We start from the raw sequence: 15,870 nt of genomic DNA, 5'->3' as shown, positions 1-15,870 counted from the left end.
TTAATTTTGTGTGCTTTGTAATTTTTCCCATAGAATTTAACAGTAATAATGCATGGCACAATCCTAGGTTTGGGCTGTCAAATCAGAGCTTGGCCCACTGGCCCATAAGTGTGGCCCATGTGTTTAATTTGTCTCTTTCTTGTTTAGCATGAAAAAAAAAAAACCTCATGACAAGTGAAAAAGGGTATGCATTATTTATAGTCTATATACTTAAATGAAAACTAAAGCTAGATGCATAAAATTTTTAGGCTCTATGATCAACATCAAATTAAATCTTTTCATTAGATGAGATGTGTGTGTGTGTGTATGCGATTCTCTTTGAAGTAATTAATGACATAAGTCATCGATCTCGTTGATATATAAGAGCATGCCATTGGGTGATTGGCTTTCAACAAATTAAAATGTGTCCACCATTATTTGATATTATTAAACCTGTAAAATTTGTCTTGTTTCAATCAAATGGATATTGATATATACAACAATAACAATAAGCCTTATCCTACTAGGTGAAGTCAGCTACATGGATATTGATATACTCCCCCGGTCCTTAATATAAGACCCAATTCTTGAGTTAGTTTTGGTCCTAAATATAAGACCCATTTCTCATATTTATTAATTTTCTCTAAATTACCCCTATGGATACTTCCTCAATCATAATCAAATAGAAGAAGGAGATGGGGTATTAAGAAAAATGATTATGGTGTTTTAGGAAAAATGTGTCACTTTTCTTATAATTAACTAACTTACCTAACTTCTTTAATCTAATCAAATTAGTTAAATAAGTATTATAATAAGGACCGGAAGAGTATAATGTTGGCCAAAAAGAGAAAAAGAATCAAATGGATTGATACATAAGGTGGAGATAATAAAGTAAAACTTATCCAACAGTCACTTTCATGTTTTGAAAGCAACATGAATTATGTTCAGGGGAAAAAGATACGAGTAATAATAATAATATTTATGAGTTTGAATGATCAGGGTACGTACAGGTGCATACACATACACACACGCACAGACATTCATATATATATATATATATATATATATAAAATCATGGACATCCATATATATGACATTGACAACCATGAGTTAAACCTAAAGAGATAATGGAACTGTGTGAGATGTGTCTTTAGACGTAATTATTTTCACAACGCAGGTAACTTCTCTTTTTCACCATCACTATCACTATCATCAATCCTTTTGGCAAGAAAAGTTAGAGAGAGAGAGACAGAGAGAGGGAGAGGCCTCGCAATCTACAGTTCTCCATGTCTACTTACTGTGTACGTTTTATGGTATGATTCACTCTCATCAGCTTGTGGCTTTGTGTTTTTGTTGTGTCTGTCTGAATTAGAGAAAGAGACTTGTGCTTATGCATCGCTCGCTCACTCTCACTTTTGGGTTTGTGTGTCCCAGAGACTGTGAGTTCCTTTTAGAGAGAGAGAGAGAGAGAGAGATACTGTAATTTGTAGTACTTGTTTGGATCAACTCAAAAAACTAGCTTAATCAAGTCTGATGTACGTATGTTAGAATGAAAAATAACTCCTGTTTACTAGGTTTTTATATCCAAACATAGATCAGCTTATATGGTAAATGATTTTTATTCCATTTTCAATTGGGAGAGACGAATCAAACACACACTTATTCTGTAATATATATGTGTATATATATCCGAAGGGTGGGGCCAGTGTAGTTATATAAGAAATGAGAAACAAAGGAAGATGAAATAAAAGGTGGAAGGAGAGAAGAGAAGAGAAGGGGTAGTGATCGATGGGGTTTGGTACTGTAAGTATTTGGTGCGCTATTCAATGCATTCCTTTTTCCTTCTTTGCCGCTCCCTTGTCTCCTCCCGTCTCACACCTTTCCAAATTCCTCCATTCAATTGCCACCGCACCCATATATAAACCCTAATCTCTTCATCATCATCATCTCACACTTTAGGCCAACCTCTGGTCTTATTTATACAGATAAAAAGAGAAGGTTTTTTTCCCTATTTATAAGTTATTTTATTAAATTTTTAGTATAAGTGTGTTATTTTGTGATTCATTTATTATAGTATAAATAGTTATTTTTATAAATGTACATACATTAAACAAGGATAAAGTTAAAAAGTTGTTATATATTTTAATGAAGAGTTAATATAGTTTAAGGTTTTTCTTGATATGTGTTAAACATACTGAAAGTGTCTTATCGATAGGAGTCAAGGAGTACCTTGTACATATATATATATTATTATGACCCTTCTCACCTTTTAACAACCTCTTTATAATTAAATACTCACTAATAAACGGGTTTTTAATCTATACATTTCCTATTTCTTTCTTTTCTGAATGAGAAAGGCAGGTAATAAGGGCCTCAAGTTCTAATTGGGATTGTGATCTCCTATTTAGAGGGAGTTATTATGCCACTTGACTCAAGGTGCATGATTATCCACATTTCAAGCAAAACTACTCCACAATCATCCGAACACCCCAAAAAAAAAAGTGATTAATAAACTAGAAATCATGTTTTGGAGAGGTATACAAGACTTTGGTTTGAGGAGAAGCTGGATTGATAAGCGCTTTTGAGAATATCTATTCTCCAAGATCTCTTCTTTTTTCCTACCCAAATAAGCATGCTTGAGAATCTATATACTACATCCGGTCCTAATTATAAGAGTTAATTGACTAATTTGAGGAAATTAAGGAAAGAAGTTAAGTTAGTTATTTGTAATAAATAAATATTGTCTTTCTTAAAATATCCTTACTAATCAAGTATATCGGCTAGAACTATCATTGTTAGAAGGATTACTTTGAAAAAAAATATATAAATATGAAAGACAAAATAGATTAAGGTCTTATATTTAGGACCAAAATAAAACTCAAATAAGATCTTATATTAAGGACCGGACATAATATGTACTAACTACTATTAACACAAGTAAAACCTACATTACAAGAAGCTAAGGTGTAGGGTTAATATTGAAAATGAAATTCCTAAAAGCTCTCTACAAATCCACAGCCACAAGAGGCTCCTTTATTTATAGCCTCCATCGTCCCCACTTGCTTTCTCACACTTCCACTCTCTCTCTCTCTCTCTCTCTCTCTCTCTCTCTCTATCTACCTGCTGTGTCTCTGCGTGGAATAATTACTCGCCGTCATCGTCATCGATCACCATGCAGACTCATCAGTACTCTAATTTCTCCTACTTATCGTCGACATGTCTGGAAGCTACTGATGAACAACTGCTTGACGACGAACACTCCATTTCCCTCTCTCTTGGACCTCCTGGCCAACACCACCACCTTACTAATAATACTTATTCCAAGCTCATGAACCCCACTACTGCTACCACATCCTCTTCATCCAACGACGTCGTATCTCTGCACCATCATCCTCATCTTCTTCATCACCACCAAAACCCTAACTCTGATGTTGGCGTCACCGTCGCGCTTCATATCGGCCTTCCTGCCTCTAATAATAACGCTGCTGCAAGCTCTGGCAAACCCGACCCATTAATGAGTTCTTCTTCGGGTCATGTTCCGGGTCAGTATTGGATTCCTTCTCCTTCTCAGATCCTAATCGGGCCCACCCAGTTCTCTTGCTCTGTCTGCAACAAGACCTTCAACCGTTTCAACAACATGCAGGTAATCATTGCTCCATTCAACTTGCAAAACAAACAAAAATAAAATTATAGTGTACTGGCACATTTGAATTCATCTCCTGGTCTATGTAAAAGGTCGACTTGGCTCGTTAATTAACGGACCCGGATTAAGATTTTATACCTAAGTAGTGATCGATCTCGACTTTTTCTTAAAAAAGATCTTCTCATGTTCTTTATATAATCCTTGTTGGAAGCAGTTTATTCGACTGGGGCTTTCCCTGCCAATTTGGGAGTTCAGATATGCTGATTTGACCCGCGATTTTTTGAGTAATTTATTATTAATTATTACCTTTTTCAGCAAAAGAAGTTATCAGACACTCTTGTTTTATAATCACAAAATAATTATGTTGGGGTCCCAGGGCTCTAAAGAGCTAGCTTTTTAGAGTTTAGCCATGGAAGTATCATTTTGACTAGTCGTTTTTGAAGTAACGAGATTATTAGATATTTTTATAATCACAAATTTATTAACATGTGTTTTTTCTATCATCGAGTTCGATCAATTTGTTTGTGTTACAACATGGATCGACAATCTTAACTGTATTATTAATGCAGATGCATATGTGGGGACATGGATCGCAGTATAGGAAAGGCCCAGAATCTCTGAGAGGGGCAAGGCCAGCGTCTTCGATTCTGAGACTTCCATGTTATTGTTGCGCCGAAGGTTGCCGGAACAACATCCAGCATCCAAGGTCGAGGCCATTGAAGGATTTCAGAACCCTTCAGACACACTACAAGCGGAAGCACGGAGCGAAGCCGTTCGGCTGCCGGAAGTGCGGCAAGGCGTTCGCCGTGAGAGGAGATTGGAGGACTCATGAGAAGAACTGCGGCAGGCTCTGGTTCTGTATCTGTGGCTCCGATTTCAAGCACAAGAGATCCCTCAAAGACCATGTACGGGCCTTCGGCGACGGCCACGCTGCTCACACCGTCGACAGCCGCGATCACCACCACCAAGAAGAAGTCGACGACGAAGACGAAGACGAGGAAGAAGACGATGATAATAACAGTGACGTGTTCGTCTACAGCGGAAATCATGCATCCATTTACTTCTGATACATATGTTAGAGAAACTCCCAAGTCTCGAGACAGTTTAATTATGTGATGAAATCAAAACGCTAATGTACTACTTCTTCATATAAATATATATCATCATGGTACTACTGCTGGTTTATGTGTGGTTGAAACCCTAATTAAGGATTCAGAAGAACAAAGCGTTGGATGTGCGTCTGATATGATTTCTGGTTAACAGGAAAGGTGCATAGCAGGAGAAGTAGGAGTTGGTTAAAGCTTTTCTTTTTCGTGGTGAATAAGATTTGGGATAATCAATTGGAGAGTGTACGTTTGTCTCTGTTGTTGGGAGAGGGAGAGAAGAGAGAGAGAGAGAGGAGAAGGAGACAAACAATGAAATGAAAGGTGAGGATCTTTGCATTAAATGCCGGAGGTGGCAGTTCGATTTATTATTATTATTATTATTAGAGAGAGAGTGAGAGAGAAGGAATAGTGAAGGTGGTCAAGAGTACTCAGTGACTGCAGATAAGAGAAGGGGGCAGACATGCATGCAGACAAGAGCAGTCACAGATTCCACTGTTGATAGAGAGAGAGTGAGGAGAGAGAGAGGGATTAGGGTTAGGGTTAGGGGCTTGGGGAGAACATGATATGGATGAATGAGTAAGAAGGAGAGGGAGAAGAGTGAGAGTAATAAAAGAGTTTGATCAGAAGGACTGGGACTGACAGAGAGGGGTAAGGATGGACCACTGCTACTTTGCTGTTTTTGGGGTTTCACCCAAAGGGCTGCCTTTTGCCTTTTCAGACACCACCTCCATTCATTCACATTTTCATTACTATCAACTTTATCATTTATTATATTATTATTCTAATTGTATTACTTATTATATAGGGAGAATTTCTATTAAGTCTTAAATAAGAAATATAATTATAAAAAATTCTCATGACAAGATGAGCTGACCAATTTTAAGTTAGTTAATAATAACTGCTCACTTATCATTAAAATTTATTAGAAAATTTTTTAAGACTTTATTATAATTGTCCCCGTTATATATGTCTTCTTCGTTTAGCTATTTGCAACATTTATTTTGTCTGATTTAGACCATGGAGTTCATTTCTTCACCTATACTCTCAACGCTTGGATTTCAAAGAAAATTAATTAATTTCTTACCCTATAGCTTTTTCCTCACAGATATTATACATTATAGTGAGGTCCCAAGTAATTAAAGAAAATAATTATTAGTAAGTCTCAATGATAAGTAAACAATTGTTATTTACTATTCTGAAACTTGTCATTGCAAGTTGTTCTGTTATCATTTGGACTTTTTAATAATTATGTTTCTTATTTGAAATTTTATAACAATCCTCCCTGTTATATACGCAAGTCATATGATTATTCTAAAAAAAAAAGAGAGAAAGCTGTATTTCAAAATATAGATCTCAAAATTTTAGTCTAAATAATATTTGGGATTAGAATTATTAACATTACATATCAAAACTGTAGAAAGGTAATGTACAAGAGCCATAAATAACGTAACGCAACTTATTTTAGGCTCCAAGCAAATGTACATGTTGCACTCTAGCTACTTTAAAGAATAAAGTTTGCGTAAATTTCTAAGGAATTTACTGCTATATTTGAAAAGAAAAAAAAAATGATATAATTGGATTTTAAGGAAATTACCATTTTGAGTACGTAATTAGTAGCAAAATTTTCAAATATAGAACTAGAAATCCTTAATTTAATAATGAATTCCCTAATTAATATTTAATGACTTTAATATTTGAAAATAATTGTGGTTTTAAAGATATTTTAACTTAAATTTTTTAATATTCAAGTCCTTAGATATTTCCCCATATTTTTAATGGTTCAATCCTTTGTACTCTCAATTGAAATTTTATTTTTAAATTATTCTCATTAAACGACCATATCCAAATTGCTAAATATATATAATAAAATACTGTCTTTAAACAAAAACTGAAATATGTATTTTTTTTAACCTAAGCACACACATGTAATTAGCTGCACCAATTGTCCACAACATTATCATTTATGAATGTAGTGCCACTTATCATGAATAATGCTTGTTCTTAATAATGCCCCTGCATTGATCTTCCTTTGTTTTCATTGTTCATGGCCCCATGCTTTATCCTTAACCTATATTTAGAAAGTTCATTGCGAAAGGCTCTCACCAGGTGGAGTCTGAGCACAGATATACGAAGCTTTATCTTTGTCAATGAGAGGCTGTTTTTACGATTTGAACTTGTGATTTCTAAGTCATATGGCATCAACCTTATCTTTACTCTGAGGCTCACTTTCTCTCAAGCTATAGCAAACCATGAACCTAATTTTATGTTAGATATATATAGCAATTCCACTTCCTTTTCTCTCTTGTGGATCTTTAGCTCTGTATTCGAAGCACTGCACTTAGCTTAAATAACGAAAATTTTTATGTATTTTGAAATTCATTTTATATACTCTATATTATTGTTCAACTTATATATAAAGTGGCATCTTCAAATTTAAAGTCTACATATACACTCAAAAAGTATTTTGTCCTACACAATGTTTGTATTATATCACAGTTAACGGTTTGCATTTTTTGAGATTCTCACATCACGTGGTGTCCCACCTTATTGCCTTGATATATGTTTTTGAAAAATAGGCTATAAATAATTAAGGAATTACTATTAGCATAATTTAGACACACATGATTAATTCATATAGTAGTTACATATATTAATAAATTACTATCAATAGATAATTCAAATACACATAATTAATAAGAATATTTTAGGAAGGATAACATTTACTTATTACAAATAACTAACTAAAATAGCTTTTTTAATCTGTAGTACCTGAACTACGATTACTTAAGGGCCAAATAAATTAATATTGAAAACAAAGTGGATTCAGATTTTACATTTAGAACTAAATTAAATTTCAAACTAGTCCTTATACTACCTCCTGTCCTTAATATAAGACCTTATTTGACTTTTATTTTGGTCCTAAATATAAGACCATAGTTCACTTTGTCTCTCATATTTATATTTTTTTTTTTCAAGACAGTCCTTCTAACAATAATAGTTCTAGTCAGTACACTTGATTAATAATAATATTTTAGGAATGACAACATTTATTTATTATAAATAATTAACTTTAACTTCTTTCCTTAATATTCTCAAATTAGTCAACTGGCTCTCATAAATAGAATCAGAGGTAGTATTAAAGATGAGAAGTAGTACAATAAAATTCATTTATAAGAGCAGATTTCGTGCCACGCAAATACTGCAGCTAGTTAAATGGAATAGCTATTCAAAGTCCAAATAACAACGCAATAATGGAGTCGATAGACCCCAAAATGAGAATCTACAATATCAATAAACATGAGATCACAAAAATAATATCTCCTGTGGTTAATATAAAAGCTAATTGAGAGTTAAATTTAATCTCAAATATACCTTAATTCACATTAATTTGTTTTTTTAATTTTTAAAATATCCCTATTAATTATAAGAAGTTCCTATCAAGAGATAATTCTAATTACTAAATACTCATAATTGAGGATGATAATTTAAAAAGATCAATATCTATTTATGACAAATAATTAACTTAAATAATTTTTTAAAATATTTTAAAATTAATTACCTAATTCTTATATTGAGAAAGATGGTAATTAATTAGCTTGTGATGGATGTGAATAAAGATAAAATTAGGTCACAAACTAATTAATGATCATACGCCATTCTGAAATGTGTGCATCATCACAACATGTAGTCGTACTGCAATATCTGTACGTAAAGTCCTCAAAAGCTATGCCTATAAAATTGGCATACATTACATTACGAAAAACTTGTCAGTCTCATATATTAACAAACAAGATTTTGTATCTTATGGTACAATGCAACCAACAAATAAATTTTGTTTTTTCATAGATGACTGACAAGTTTTTGTGTTGATTGGGCATAACTGCAGCAATATCGTTGATCAATCTTTTTCTAAGTACCAAGACATTTGAATAAAGTGATTTGTTTTAATAATTGTTTTTATCTTAAAAGTATTCACGAAGTACATTAAAAATGAAGCGATATTGTATTAAATATTAATAAAATTAACATTGATCATCAATATTTTTAACGTGAAAAGTAACATGACTACCTTTTTAACAGTTCCGGAGTAACATTAATGGGGAAATTATAACCAAGTCCCACAGAAGAAAAATAATTACCCAAAGGTCCCAATAACAACCTCAACAACCTATTATAACAAGTCTTATAGTGAGAATGACAACCTGTAAAACTTGTTTTTTAATTATTTTTCTTAATTAGGACTCATTGTAATTCTCCCAATATTAATTCATTAAAATTTTCAAATACTCATGACTCCTTGCTAATATTTTTAGGACAAAAATACCCGTAGCCCTATTATGATTACTACAATTGTTTTCTGAGTATGTATGTACACTCTTTCACAGAGCTTCTCAACTTAAACTGTCCTCTCCTCGCAAATATATATATCTGTTCAAGAGATTATATGATCCCACCACTTTGCTATCCGGCGAGCTTTTGAATCTCAGGTACTTTTTTTTTTTTTTGGTTGCAGATAAAAGGACTTTTGCAATGCAAAAAGTTATGTATCTGATTAATTAAAATAATTGATTATGCTCTTCTTTTTGCTTTGGATCGCCTCGCGTGATACCGAAAGTGTGTTGTTTTTCAGTTGCTGCAGCAGCAAACCAGTGTCGTAATTATGTCATGGTGGTACTATTGTTCATAAAATGAAAGACGTACGTGAGTTTTTAACATTTAATTTGGCTAATTAGAATTTTATATAGATTTGAAAACTTGATCGGGTGATCGTAAGGCTTAAAAGAACACTTGTAGAAATATTTAAAAGTAATTTTACGGTATACAAGATGAACATATGAGAAAAATTTTGTTTTGATTTGCATAAAAGCACTTTTTTTAAGTGATTAATTGTAAGGAGTTGCAAAACTCTTCGAAAATCATATTAAGATGATAATTCTATTAGTAAATATGTATAAATGATTTTGCAAATGATTATTGGATCGATGCGATTAGAATGCTATTATTACTCAATTTATCCAAACTTTCAAAACTATACAAAAAATTAACATACACACAACCAATTATCAAATATTGGATAGTGGCTCAAGACTGGAAGTATATAGGGGAAATTATAGACGAAATAAAATGTTATTTGTTTTTTGCTAAAGCATAGGTATCCTCCTATTGGAGGCAATCCTATTCGAGGCACTGTCGGATACTAAATGTGGGTACAGGATTCGAACATTGGTTCGTCACGTTGTGAGAGACTAGCCCTTTCCGCTAGACTTAATCCCCATTGGTACTTTGAAGGACATGGTCCATATCTACCTAAAAAAAATATTAAATTTGTAACTCTGAATTGTAAATTCTTGTAATAGGGATTGTAAATTTGAATTCTTTAAGTACTAAATACACATAAAGAACGTGAATTATGTGTTTAACTATGAATATTTAAGAATCAATGAATACAAATTTACAATTTTAATATGAGAATTTACCACTACAAGTTACAACTAAATCAAAACTATAATCCAGATAATAAGGATACTTTGGTGATCATAATTTATTTATTTATTTATTTTCAAAAAATGACCTTACCCCTTTAAAATAATTTCAAAAACTCAATCATTCAACATTTAAAAAAATTCGATCTTTTAGAATATTTTCCCCTAGAAGTAATCCCTTTTAATGCGCATGCACAAATGTTGTCTAAATTTGATATATAATTTCTTTTTGCTGGGGAAAATAATTTTCCAACCAATATAAACAGTAACATTTTATGTCAACTGATAAAATATGATTTATATCCAATTTTATATCACTTTGAAAATGCATAAATTTGTCCACGTGATAGAAACTTGACATTCTGATAAAATAAAATAAAATTTTTGACATTTGATTTACAAAACATAAGGAAGGGAAATTACGAAAATAAAATTAAGACATGAAACAAAAGTTCTCGATTTGATATCAATGTCTTCTCATCGAGGCAAATAATGATTTCATTCTTCCCATCCTACTTTTTTTCATTGTAAAATAATTTTGTATAAAATTCACATGTGAAGCTGAAATCAATATCCATATATTTAAATACAAAATTTACAGGATGAAAATATTCATAAGGCATGAATAAAGCGTTGCGGGCATTCTTTCTCAATTTTCTTTCATATATTTATTGAGTTGCATTAAGCTTTTCTTCTTTTCTTTTTCAAAGATCATCACATGTTTTAACAAAATCTGCATACAAAAAGTGCAAGTACATAAATGCTTAAATTATCATCTCCAGCATGAGTTAAAAATCCAGTGTTGTGCATGAGACCTCAGCTTGCAACATAAACAGAATTTATGTGTTGACCACTGCATCATAATCTGCAGCGCAGGTCTATTCTGCAGAGCTACTCAAATAGGATCAGCAACCCTCCAAAATGCATTATTGCAAGTTTCCACTGTTTAGCAGCAGCAAACTCATGCATTTGCTGACACAATAAATGTAAAACTAAAAAATCACATCTCAGATATCTCTGTGTTTTTGACAGAGACAATAATATTCATACATTGAATGAATCTATACGTATACATATGCACAAGAGAAGATGGTACTCACTACTCTGTGGTGTCTCTATCTCCATGGGTCTGGCCTAGCCTTCCTATATAGCTCTCACCAGAACCGGAAGAAAGGAGGCAAGTTATTTACAATTAATTAATGACCCACGTAGCATTCAAAATCACATGATCTTGTCAGAATTTAACAGGTAGTCAAAATTTCTGCTCCAGTCCTAGTGATCAAAATTGTGTGCTCAAACTGAGCCGCTGGACTCCCATCAGCAGTCACTGTTGTCCAATTGTCTGGCCATGTAATGCACTCGATGCTTCCCATCGTAAGGATAGGTTCTGCGGTGGAGGGACAATTTGAGAGGCAACAATGAGAGATTCAAGCACTGCCCAACTCGTTCAATACGTTAAGACAATTTGAGAGGCAACAATGAGAGACTCAAGCACTGCCCAACTCGTTCAATACGTTAAGAAAGCAACCTGTGTCTTGTTATCATGCCTACGTTATATGCAAGAGATCGCTTCTTCTAACAAGGATTCAAACCATTGAGAATTTAAAGCTTTCATACTGAAGTCTCAAATCAGTTAGCTTGAGATTCTCATTTCTAGCTATGACACAAGGGATGTGAGGAAAGAGGTGACAAAGATCACCAAATACCATGACAGAAATTATGGTGTAGAGCTTGATGATGAAGAAATTGAACATGAATCAGAAGATGTGCATGGAAATATAAGAAAGGTATAGAGAGACATAGCATTGAATCAATATCATGATCAATATAAAATATTTAAAATCTACAGCAAAACATACTATTAACAAATGGTTAATAAAACAACTTATTTCTCAGATTCTGTCTAATGCTTGGGAGTCAAGTTAGTTATAACTATAATGTTCTGATGATTGAATTATAAGAAAAAAAGAAAGAACCCCTGCAGAAATGGCAGCAAGGAATAAAAGTGGGATTAATGCGCACTAAAAAATTAGGCATTCGACATTTCAAGAGGCATGCATGCGAAGGGTTTTAATTTTATTGTGTTGCGGTATCTGCTCTCATATTGTGGCCCCCGTCTTCATCAGCTTACATGCTTTGAGATAGTAGTGCTAATGCTAAGCATTCTTTCCAGTGATAGGGTAAGCAGAGTTGAGTTTTATACAATTTTTGACATTCCATGTCATGGCCAAGCTAAGCTCCATCATTCGATTGTTTCATTATTTTTGTTTTTGGCCATGACTCCATTATTCGAAGTTTGCATCTTAAGAAAAACGAATAGAACCAGAAAGAAAAACCTCCTACCTCCAGAGAATCAAGATTCAAGACCTCTTTGAGATACTGAAATTCTGCCTAACTTGTTCTCTTTCAACTAACTTACGTTTGGGGTGAACATGAACACTCACAGCACATACAATCATCCTTTACTATTTCCATCCCCAGTCTGTTGTTATTCGTCCAAGGCATACTGCCCCAAACAACCCATTGTCCCATAACAGCCCTCATTTCTGTTTCTGGAATGAACCCTCCCGCTGGTGGTCTACCTATGAACTGGAAAAGAATGAGAGAGCAGATATTGGGGAAAATCTCAACAAAAAAATATTCCCTGCCCAGAGTCCCCACTCATCATCTAAAACACTATACAAGAGCCATCACTCAACCCCAACAAAACCACTGGTCTAAAAGGAAAGGATAGTTAAGAAATAAATTAGAGCAATACCAAAGGAATAACTTCGGTTAGAGATGATTACTTCAGTTTCTAGGTAAAAATAATCATAGACTTACCTATGGTAAATGTTTGACCTTCAACCATACACCCAGGCTTGTCATTACCTGTCAAGCAATGAAATAAAAATATAAGTTCCTTAAAAAATAATAGATTAGTAACTAAGACAGATAGTTTTTAGAACACAGACGGGATGCCATATTAAATGCTGTTTTTGGTCCTTTTGTAGATTATATCATTTCTTAGAAAATAAAAAATAAGTCAATTACTAAAATACAAGCCAAATGCTAATTTACCAGCCTTTCAACTTTACTGATCAGCAGAAATTTTTCTATGGAAAGATCAGACCCCATCAATGTTGAAAATGAAATGATTTTCCGACTTAAATGTTGCAAATTAGCTTTACCAATAACCAAGGCCCTCATAGCACACTTTATTAAAAATTTAAGAATACCAGAGTTATTAGCATAAATCGTAGGAAAAACAAGATACAAACGTGCAAGTTAACAGGATTTGTTTGTTAGGCAGGCTACCATTGCAAGAGAGTAAAAGCAACAGGAGAAAAATATGATACAGATGATAGTTCACTTACGATGATGAAAAATTATTGGCTCAGAATGAAAAACCGTTCCCACACCGTGACCAACAAAACGCTCCACTACACCATAGCCATACTTTTCAGCATGCTCACTGAGAAATGTTTCAAAAGTAAGGAAAAAGCTCAAAATATGACCCAAAAAAAATCAACTGTATAGTTGATCAAAGAAACACATCTCACTGCTAGATATACAGCAGAGAGAAGCTACGCAGGTGCTAGTGTCACATGCGCTACTGTAGGTGCGCTGGATGGCAGGCAATGGTAGCTTCAAAGAGCCTTCTTTAGAATCTTCTGTTCTCATGTGCCATTGTATTTTTATTTTCGAGATTAGTCCGCTGGCTATTTCTGTTCCATTAGGAATAGATTTTATTAAAGCCTTATTTAGTTATCCTCTATTAGTTATCCTCCAACCCCATATCTAGTCCGTAATGGACTTGGTAAATGCTTCAGAATAGAATTTGGTGTTATTAAAGATGGCTCCAGGAAGTTTAATTAGTGTCTTTATCTATTCTTAATTCTCATTGGAGAAGGAACACATTGCCATACATGTCATGTTAACAGGTTCTCTCTCTTGGCAAACAACATTGTTCTTCAATAATAAATGGGAAACATATTTCACAAGCAATGCAAGATAAATGCTGGCAATTTCACGAATATAGAACATTGTAGGTTTGTCTTTATAATGACCCTACAAATGTACCTGATTCTCTTCCCAATTTTTCTAAAAGGAGCACCATCCTTGCAAACAGCTATTCCCCTTTCCATGCACTCTTCAGTTACCTATCGACATAGGACAAAATAGTGTGGTCAATGCATAACCTAAATCTTTGCATAAGATACCACTTAATGCAACATACGTCAGCTGACAAACACTTACCTTAACAAGCTTTCTCATAGCATCACTTACATCCCCGCAGAAAAATGTCTTTGATGTGTCTCCATGATATCCCTAACACGCAATAAATATCGCATCAGATAATTTGGTCACTAAAAATAGCATGCTTATATCATAAGACCATGAAAGACATTCAGCTTATACAATTAAGTGCGTTATTTTAGTATTTTATGAATTTAATCTACCTCAGAGTAAGAAGAAAAGGAGAGAATATTTGCAATCTTGCAATCAGCATGGTACCCAATAGACAGGCCCGAAGTTTCAAACAACTATTATAGTAGTACGTCGCATCATATAATAAAACCCTACAATTCCATTTCACATGCATGAGACAGACTCCTTAAATGTTCCTTAACTACTGAGCTAAACACTAAAAAGAAGCCACATTAAGTGCTAGGACTGTCAACAAATGAGCTGTTTTAAATCAGGTTGAGGGTTCAAGTAATGCTGACTAAATTCTCATAAAAACTGAGAAGCTTACATTCAGATAGACCGTCACATCAATGTTAATAATGTCACCGTTCTGCAAATAATGAAAACTGAAATTAGTTATGAATCATATGCATGCTAAGGATGAGGCCAAAAGGGAAATTAAGGCTTGCAAAACCTGTAACTGCCGGGAATCAGGTATTCCATGGCACATGCACTCATTAACAGATGTGCACACACTTTTTGGAAATCCACCATATCCAAGGGGTGAGGGATAAGCACCAGCATCAATTATCATCTGTTGCACTGCTTTATCAATTTCATTTGTCGTTATAGAAGGCTGAAAATATAAGCCAAGTCCAAGTCAAACAGAGAAAGTGGTGCACAATGAAGAGATGACAAGAAATCATGGCAAAACATTACAAGGACACATTTGTAGTTAAACAAATAACATTCACTACATAACAGACATAAGCAATCATTATTGGTTGCAACTTCTCAACCATTCTCTCTTTTTTTTTTTTAATGAAAAATGAAATAATCCAATAGAATAGGACACAAGGACTAGGATCCATTCAACATGAATAAGAGAAGCATCCACTTAGGAGGACTCACCAATTCCTCTGTATATCATAAAGAATACCTCTGTAAGACTAGAAAAACAAGTTTGTTAGAAAGATGATTAAATGGTAAAGATCACTGGCAGTAAGTTTTCCTTTTCCCCCAAATAGCACATAGCCACATATATACTACTCATCTTCTATGGTGTCAAACAAATTCAAAACATCAAATTTCACCAAAGTATTTAACTTACAGAGGCTAGAGTGAAGTAGATAACTCACATCTAGTAAACCCAATTTAATATATGGCTTTGTGCCACCACGCTTATCTATCGCACACATACTTAGAATTCTATATTTGCTTCTATCTTCAATATTTTCAGAATTTAAGTAGCTGAAGGTTGGAAGCATAT

The 15,870-nt window shown here is 33.7% G+C and overlaps 2 protein-coding genes across 5 annotated transcripts; one reads left to right on the top strand and one right to left on the bottom strand.

Annotated features, from left to right (window-relative positions):
* The first annotated feature begins 3,151 nt into the window (after positions 1–3,151).
* LOC114725791 (zinc finger protein WIP6-like) lies at positions 3,152–5,556 on the top strand. Its single transcript, XM_028912355.1, has 4 exons — positions 3,152–3,622; positions 4,192–4,649; positions 5,003–5,049; positions 5,534–5,556. The coding sequence occupies exons 1-4, from the start codon at positions 3,152–3,154 to the stop codon at positions 5,554–5,556; spliced, it is 999 nt and encodes a 332-aa protein (XP_028768188.1).
* Positions 5,557–11,101: 5,545 nt separating this feature from the next.
* LOC114725790 (methionine aminopeptidase 1B, chloroplastic) lies at positions 11,102–15,835 on the bottom strand. 4 transcript variants are annotated; one of them, XR_003738446.1, is made up of 8 exons: positions 15,076–15,827; positions 14,950–14,991; positions 14,451–14,522; positions 14,274–14,353; positions 13,568–13,665; positions 13,035–13,082; positions 11,312–11,598; positions 11,102–11,203 (listed from the first exon to the last, which is right to left on the bottom strand). XR_003738446.1 is itself a non-coding variant. In XM_028912353.1 (7 exons), exons 1-7 carry the CDS (start codon positions 15,193–15,195, stop codon positions 11,453–11,455), a joined length of 606 nt encoding a protein of 201 aa, XP_028768186.1. In that variant the 5' UTR covers positions 15,196–15,827; the 3' UTR covers positions 11,102–11,452. The 4 variants fall into 4 exon arrangements, 2 of the variants coding, with proteins under 2 accessions (XP_028768186.1, XP_028768187.1); XR_003738447.1 differs by having other exon boundaries at positions 11,102–11,183; XM_028912353.1 differs by having other exon boundaries at positions 11,102–11,598.
* Positions 15,836–15,870: the final 35 nt, after the last annotated feature.

The sequence above is a fragment of the Neltuma alba genome, unplaced genomic scaffold, assembly GCF_004799145.2.
Source record: "Neltuma alba isolate B1F8T4 unplaced genomic scaffold, ASM479914v2 tig00012279_pilon, whole genome shotgun sequence".
Lineage (NCBI taxonomy): Eukaryota > Viridiplantae > Streptophyta > Magnoliopsida > Fabales > Fabaceae > Neltuma > Neltuma alba.
This window is presented reverse-complemented; position numbering and strand designations above follow the sequence as displayed.

What these genes read in the sequence shown, in the direction of transcription:
- LOC114725791 (XM_028912355.1), top strand. Translation starts at nt 3,152, where the DNA reads ATGCAGACTCATCAGTACTCTAATTTCTCCTACTTATCGTCGACATGT. An exon ending in ACCGTTTCAACAACATGCAG is followed by an intron (nt 3,623 to 4,191) that starts GTAATCATTGCT and finishes TTATTAATGCAG; the next exon opens with ATGCATATGTGGGGACATGG. An exon ending in GACAAACAATGAAATGAAAG is followed by an intron (nt 5,050 to 5,533) that starts GTGAGGATCTTT and finishes CTTATTATATAG; the next exon opens with GGAGAATTTCTATTAAGTCT.
- LOC114725790 (XM_028912353.1), bottom strand. Translation starts at nt 15,195, where the DNA reads ATGATAATTGATGCTGGTGCTTATCCCTCACCCCTTGGATATGGTGGA. An exon ending in ATGTGACGGTCTATCTGAAT is followed by an intron (nt 14,523 to 14,949) that starts GTAAGCTTCTCA and finishes ATTGCGTGTTAG; the next exon opens with GGATATCATGGAGACACATC. An exon ending in AAAATTGGGAAGAGAATCAG is followed by an intron (nt 13,666 to 14,273) that starts GTACATTTGTAG and finishes AACATTTCTCAG; the next exon opens with TGAGCATGCTGAAAAGTATG.